The sequence below is a fragment of the Camelina sativa genome, chromosome 8 (assembly GCF_000633955.1).
Source record: "Camelina sativa cultivar DH55 chromosome 8, Cs, whole genome shotgun sequence".
In the NCBI taxonomy this organism is placed as follows: domain Eukaryota; kingdom Viridiplantae; phylum Streptophyta; class Magnoliopsida; order Brassicales; family Brassicaceae; genus Camelina; species Camelina sativa.
The window spans coordinates 1,043,404-1,051,181 of record NC_025692.1 but is presented as its reverse complement, the minus strand read 5'-3'; the positions used below and the strand labels follow the sequence as shown (position 1 = coordinate 1,051,181).

General features: G+C 34.9%; 3 protein-coding genes across 3 annotated transcripts in view; 1 reads left to right on the top strand and 2 right to left on the bottom strand.

Moving 5' to 3' along the window:
* The window catches only part of LOC104705448 (pollen-specific protein SF21), a gene marked incomplete in the record, with an annotated part of 3,938 nt that extends 3,666 nt beyond the window's left edge, over positions 1 to 272 (bottom strand). The window contains 1 exon segment of the mRNA XM_010421459.2: positions 1 to 272.
* Positions 3,862 to 5,595, bottom strand: LOC104705445. The gene is made up of 4 exons (XM_019229184.1): positions 5,200 to 5,595; positions 4,759 to 4,928; positions 4,528 to 4,679; positions 3,862 to 4,390 (listed from the first exon to the last, which is right to left on the bottom strand). Exons 1-4 carry the CDS (start codon positions 5,509 to 5,511, stop codon positions 4,023 to 4,025), a joined length of 1,002 nt encoding a protein of 333 aa, XP_019084729.1. The 5' UTR covers positions 5,512 to 5,595; the 3' UTR covers positions 3,862 to 4,022.
* LOC109125830 (NADH dehydrogenase [ubiquinone] iron-sulfur protein 7, mitochondrial-like) overlaps positions 5,930 to 7,778 on the top strand; it is a 4,620-nt gene continuing 2,771 nt past the window's right edge. The window contains exons 1-2 of the mRNA XM_019228233.1: positions 5,930 to 6,431; positions 7,551 to 7,772. Coding sequence (XP_019083778.1) covers positions 6,010 to 6,431; positions 7,551 to 7,772 — 644 coding nt within the window. The 5' untranslated portion in view covers positions 5,930 to 6,009. The remainder of the gene's footprint in view (positions 6,432 to 7,550; positions 7,773 to 7,778) is intronic.

Here is a 7,778-nt window from a genome sequence, read left to right as displayed (position 1 = left end):
TCTCTCTCTCTCTCTCTCTGTATATTATTCAAAAAAATAAGAAACAGAGTATTATCTCTCCATATGGCCTTCTTCTTCTTCTCTCTTCTTCTCTCAACAAAACGATGGGTTATATTATCTTTCGTTTTTTTTTTCTTAGTTTATAAATAGAAAGGATGGAACTTTGTGTGAGAGACTAAATTAATTTTTAAAATTAAAAATAAAACCCAGGAGAGAACTCGGTTTACGTGACTCGCTTTGAGTCACCGACGGTCGACTCGGTTTAATGTAGGACCTGCAAATATATATATAATCACAGGTGTTTAACTACATACCCCTTAACCTTAGTTAGTTACATGGACCGACAGTTTTCTTATTTTTCTAATCTTTACTTTCTCACCCCTTTACTTTATAATCGATCGATTTCATCCACAAAACGTGTCGGCACTCTCAATTTGGGATATAATAATACACGTACACGGGGGAAGAGGGGTTAGTAGAGGGGCCAAAATAAATAATCTTCTTTTTTTTTCTTTTTCTTTTGTGACAAAAAAAAAAAAAAGTCCGCATTCTGTTGACTTTTTGACCGACTGGTTGAGACAGACGGGGCCAAGGTGGATGATATCCTCAGCCGTTGGATTTTAACTTATTTTGTCGTTATTCCCTTTTTTTTTTTTTAAGATTAGTCTTCTTCTCCCCCGTTTTACAAAATATGAACATCGTGTAGTTTTCAATAGCGAAAAACGGGGTCCATTGCGTAAGAGCGTGAGAACACACATGTCGTTTTCTTGTCGAGTTGGTATATGTCATTGGCATCCAACAACAAGAGGAGATCGTAGTAACTAAAAACCATTAGTCCCTTTTGCTTAATTATAAATCCAATCCTCCCCCAAATAAAAAAAACTTTTCATATCTTTTTTTCCTTCTGATTTTATTAATTAGTTTGCATCATCATATCTGAACATCATTAATAAGTAGTTGACCGTGACAAAAAAAATAAAATATATATATATATATAGAACAAATTACATCACTTTTTAATAATAATCGGATCTGTTTAAAATTTATGAGTTTCCAGCTTTTAAACATGTTAATTAGCTTCGTTTGATCGAGTACACAAGTTGTTTAGCTCAGTAAATGCGAAGATTGAAATATGATATATTTAATTTACGAATCTGTCGAACATAAATATATAAAGCATAAACACATGTCAGTCTTATCTATAGTAATAATATTTCAACTTTTTATAATCAATGATAGAATTACAAGTTAAAGATATTTGAATTAAGTTGAACAAATTCGATGGAATATTCCAAAATATATCAGATGAGCAATACATAATACATTTAGTGGTGTTGTTGTGCTTATTACAATTGATAATTAAAATTCAAGTCTGTTTTTTTTTTTTTTTTTTCTCATTACATGATTGATTGCAGTGGGACACGACAACTTACCCGCACTTAACATTAACAATTTTGTTTAAAGATGAACAAAAAGGGAGATTAAATTCAAAAGGAATTGCTCACTACTACTCACCGAATAATTTGTACCTATATATTTTGTTTTTGAGTGCTAATTAACAAAGTAATGATTACATATTATTTAGTACAATTCTTAGCTCTTTCATCACCAGCTTTTGTTTTCTTTTATCCTATGTTTTTTTCATGGAAATATTATAATGATTAACCCACCAACCACGTTTCTTAATCTTTACATTTGGGATACCATTTTCGATATTTATATATATGTCGTTTGATCTTCTTTCTTTTGATGAATATGCCTCTTGATTTTCGTTTTTTTTGGTTCTTTCTTTTTCTAAAGTTTTGTTCATATCAATCAAATAATAATGATGACTCCTAGAAGACTTTGCAATCATGTAAATTTTTCAGTACAATGTCACTTTTCTTGTAATATTGTTTTTTTTTTTGGGTTTTTTATAGTAATATAAATATATTTGATATATGATTTTTGAAAAATCAACTGAATCTGGTCTTGTAGAAATAAAGATTTTTATTTAAAAAAAAACAGAATAATGATTTCATTTATTCAAAAGGTACATCCATTCCATTATTAATAAATATTATATAATATATGAATTTGTATCAACCATTATACACGAACCAAAGTGTAAATATATGGATATAGTATTTTCTGATTATTTTTAAAAAATTTCTATTTAAGCACATTTAAAAATTTTTAGCTAATTTATTTTCATGGAATAGATAAATAATTTAAAAAACCAATTTATATATCTATTTAAAAATTTGTGGTCATCGAATAAAATTTCAATTAAAAAAACAGTATAATGAGATGTTACTACCATTTAACTATTTTACCAAAAGATTACGAAGTTAAGAAAATGGATCCAGGATAAAAATTATTTCTTTTTGGAGATTTGCATTTCACCGATCAATCGATTGCACTATTTATATATAACCTCGATAATTTTTTATACGTTTCTTAAAATGCCAGCAAATTTCCTTGCGTATGTCCGAAATCATTTAAGACACTCTATACAGACATATTTTTTTTAATAAGTGAGAGGCATGCAGTGGTTGTTTGTTTTTGATCAAATACGACTACGTGATAACAGTAAATGTTTCCCTAATTTCAGATCAAACGAAGGCACGTGTGACGCCATTACTCAAAACTTTAAAGCTTACCATTTGGTTAATACAATTAATACTAATACTTTAATTAGTTGCTGTCTCCATCTCGCCACCATCACTCATCAATCTAAATCTAGAATCATCTCATCATATGGGAAACTATACTACACACGAATCTTCGCCGACAATATTTATGTAGTATGTAATACTTTTAGATACGTCCACACCACACGCAGAAAAAAAAACATACGTTACTTTTGTAAATATACAGATAGCATCAAAAAGTTGTACATATTTAAAAGTTACATTAGTTTTGTTTCTTACATTATCTATAGCGACATTTCTTTGCTTTTAATCCAACTCATTACATCATGGCTATTGGCTTATATGGAAGTTGTTGCACATATATTAACTACGTGTCAATTTGTAGATACTTCCATTACTTCAAGTCTAAAGAAAATGAAGTTTGAAACTTTCGTACTCTAGTTCGAATTGAATCCAAACCATTATCAAATTTTGGAACATTCCTGGGTTAGTAGACTCTTTTTCTTCTTTAAGACGTGAACAAGGAGTTACTAGCTATTATTGTTTTGTAAATTATGGTGGTTCATACGAATAACTTTTGAGGATTTTCTTGTGGATTTCGGCAGATCATACTCTTATCTTTATTGAGTATGATAATATGTTCCCCCAAAAACGAATCCTAAATAATTTAAAATCTTCTATTATTCAAGTACTTATGATTTGGGAAATGCCCTATTAAATTTACCAAGCCTCAAATCATTTCAAATTCAGTAGTGAATAAAAGTCTTTTTCATGTTTTAATGATTAGAAACATCAAAACGCACACCCAAACACCATTTGGATGTTTTTTTATTCTCACAAGTCACAACCAAATTAGTAGTAGATCATCTTTGGAAATTTATTTATACATAAGCTCACAACAGAGTTACACAAAAGGCCCATTAACTTTAACACTGACTGAGCAATGATGAAAAACAAAACCCATGGACAGAAGCTTTTTTGTCATTTTTAGCTTCCAAACTACAAGAAAGTAACTATCGTTCATTTCCAGTTTTACAGAAGTTCATTGATTGAGCTTGCTTACGGGAATTCTTCCACTCTTTGATCCGCACTGATTTCTCTTTATGTCTTAAAGAACCTCTCATTTGCTACAGAACGCCCAATTCCATCAGTCAAATATCTTTCAGTCCTTATTAACTCTTTGATGCTGGAGATGGAGGGTTTAAAGACACTGCTGATCTTAGGAGGATTCATCCAGACTCACGAGTTTACATTACGATAAGAAGGTTCTAAATAGTTACAAAAGTGAACTTGTTATAATCTCTAGACAACAATTACTTCAGCAGCATTCTTACATCTCTACCATATAATAATACTAAGCCGATTTCATTAACTATAAATGGTCCAGATTCATAGCTCCATGTCTGATACTTCAACCTCAGTCCCGTTCACCAAACTATCCGAGAAGACAAAAGGTTGACACTTGGACTTCTCTTGAATGTTGCTGTGTCTATGTTTGAAGAGCTTCACTTTCGTTTCTCCCTCATTATGCCTCTCTTCTTTACGCTTTCTTGTGTTGCTGCTGAGAATTGAGATAGATGACACAGTGTTTCCATCAGCCATGTCTGCATCTTGATCAAACTCTTCTTGTTGTTTCTGCAATGTGGCTCCGAGACTGAGATCTGGTCTTGACATGTGAATCACAGTTTTGGCATACTTTTTGGAATGGTCACAGTCAAACACCCTTAGTCCTTGCTCTTCAAGGGTTACAAGCCATTCTGGAGATTAGGTTTAGTACAATGGGTTAGTCAAGTGACACATAACAGCTTCAGAGAACAGATGGAAATGTTCTGTGGAACAAATCACTCAGGAAAGCCAACACATTATTTATTAGTAATAAAAGAAGCAAGTTTACCGATGAAGGATGCGGGAGTCAAGTTTCTCAATGCGTCTGCATCTCTAATCACTTCACCTTGACTGATTACCCAATTGATCAAGTGGTGAGGAATATGTGAATTGGAGAACGTGCGTATGTAGCTGATGGTTTTTTCTTGATCTTTATTTCTCCTGCATAATAGTTTGGAGTATCAAAAACAATAAAGTAACTGAAGCAATCAATTCTGTAGACCTAATTATACGCATTTACCTCAGAGAAGCCAAAGCCTTGACAAAAAGAAACAACCAATTAATAGCAATGTTCTTCAAGTGTAAACTTCTTTGTGAAGTTCCACTTCCAGGATTGAGGAATAGCTTCTCTGCTGATTTAATCACATCATCTGTTATGATTTCCGTTAAAAGAGCTTCATCTTCCGGACCCTGAAAGATTAAAAGCTTTCTCATGAAATAATAATCCAATTCCCATGTTACATACAATGTGATTCTAGAAACACCTATGGACTTTCTTGCACATCCGGCTGTACACACATTACGAAAGCACAGACCACTAATTTCAACACATCACCATCTTCATCTCTTGGTTCATCAACACAGTGCATGCTAATATAGCTCACAATCCCTTCTAACAAACTCAAAGCGTCTCTCCTCCTAGTAACAACCAAACGACTCAGCTGGTGAAAAACAGAGCTACCTTCTTGACGCCGGAAAACGAATCGGAGAAAGAAACAAGCAGCTGGAAAAAGCTCGAAGTTAACCTAACGGAATCGTCCCGGAAAGCTAATCTGGAAGAGTAGAATCTGACGGCGGAGTAGAACCATACGAGTTCGAGAGGTGGATTTCCATGAAGATCGTGAAGGATACGAGTGAAGATGGAGTCGAAATCGGAGAAATTGGTTCGCCCGCTTCGGTACTGCAACAAGAGCTGCTTAATCGAGTCATCGAGAAGCGGTTTCAGAAATTCGAGGTGACTCTGAGGCTTGGGTTTACAAATCGGAGTTTGCATTTTTGAAATTTCCCGGTGACGGAGAAGGGATTTTGAAAATTTTGGGGAAATTGAGAGAGAGAGAGAGAGAGAGAGAGAGAGAGAGAGAGAGAGAGAGGGAGATGAAGCCCTATGTGTGTGTATCTAACATGAAAATTCAAAGAAAAAAGGGGCCGAATAAAGAGAGGGAATCCTAAATATTAAATGTTTACATTACAATTTCAAATTTAATTTTGGCATTATCATTTTAAATTTCAATTTACAATTGTGGTAAATTTTAAAAATAAATTTTTGTAAAACTTAAAATTTACAGTAAAATTGCTTTATTACTGACAATAACATAAAAATGTAGAAAAGTAAAAAAAAAAAAGAAAAAGTGGAAAAAAGTATTTATTATATAAAGTTATCGTCACCTGTATTTAGTAAATGGTTATTAGATAGATAGAGTCGCGTGGTTATATCAAACTCCACGACGAAAGAGCAAACAAAAAAAAAACTCAAAGAGACAAATCTCTCTCGATGGCGATGATTACACGCAACACCGCCACGCGCCTCCCTCTCCTCCTCCAATCTCAACGCGCAGCCGCCGCCGTTTCGGTTTCTCACCTCCACACATCTCTTCCATCTCTCTCCCCTTCCGCATCACCGACTTCCTACACCAGACCTGGTCCTCCTTCCACCACCGCTCCTCCTCCTGGTCTCTCCAAGGCGGCCGAATTTGTGATCTCCAAGGTCGATGATCTTATGAACTTTGCTCGTACGGGATCGCTCTGGCCTATGACCTTTGGTCTCGCTTGCTGCGCCGTCGAAATGATGCATACCGGTGCTGCTCGTTACGATCTCGATCGATTTGGTATCATCTTCAGGCCTAGTCCTCGCCAGTCTGATTGTATGATTGTCGCTGGGACTCTTACCAACAAGATGGCTCCGGCTCTTCGCAAGTACACCTCTCTCTCTCTCTCTCTCTCTCTCCCTTTTTCATGGAATAAAACGGCTGATTTATATCTTTGGATCTCGGATTTGTGTTGTTCTGGTTGATATGTTCTTAAATTAGGTTTTCTGAGAATATAATTGGGGATTTCGATTTGGGATTTTTTCTTTCCCCTGCGATTTTAGGGTTCATGTTTTCTGATTATATTGCGAGGTCTGTGACAAATTGAGAATTGATGTCTGAAGTATAGGTCTGATTACCTGGGAAGTCATACAGTTTCATATTCTTTGTCTAGCGCAGATTTAATCATTAATTTGTGAAGTTTTAGGTTCGAATTCATGAAGTGTTCTGGCAATTAGGGATGCAGATTAGGTTTGTGGAAGACTTATATAATCAATCTCTGTGCTTGTCTTTTGTGAGTAGATAGAGATTTGTGATTATCTAGCTTAGTAGATGAACATGGGTAAGTGTCCCTTTCAGCAATCATCATGCTTGGCTTTATCAAAAGCTGGTCCTGATTAGAGATTGGTGGTATCATTCTTACGATTTTTTCTTGTATCTAAATTGGTGATCCTTTTCCTGGCTGATTGGGATCGTGCATGATTAATTTACTTCGTTGTCTTTGAGCCCATTTCTATGTCTTTGTATGGAAGTGGCTATTGAACGGATTTAAATGACTCCTATTTTTCGTGTTTGATGGATGAACCCTTCTTTCAACTGCTGCAGAACTTTTCAAAAGAATTGTATGTCTATGTTTTCTGGTAGACCATGTCGTCTCTAGGCCCAGACATAATAGATAGAAAATATCCCAAGCCAATCTATTAGCTGCAAGTAATCACGGTTCTCAAAACAATAACCATTAAGATGCGCAAATTTTAGATGCATTTGAGAGATGATTGACAGCTTTATAAATTGGTCTAGCTTAGTTCTTGTGAAACTAGTATTTAGAGGTATATGATCAACAGAATATTGAGTTGAAAAAACTAGTAGTTAGAGGTATATGTTCAAAAATCAGTCTTGATCTGGTAGAATTAAGAGAAGTTGTGTATGCTGATCATTCAACTCAATATTCTGTTGTTGTTTATTTTGTGTGAAATTCCAACTTCTAATATCTCGGATACAATCACAGGGTTTATGACCAGATGCCTGATCCAAGGTGGGTGATATCAATGGGAAGTTGTGCCAATGGAGGTGGATACTATCACTACTCCTACTCTGTGGTTCGAGGGTGTGACAGAATTGTGCCGGTCGACATTTATGTCCCTGGGTGCCCACCAACCGCTGAGGCTTTGCTCTATGGACTCCTCCAGCTTCAGAAGAAAATCAACAGACGCAAGGATTTCTTGCATTGGTGGAC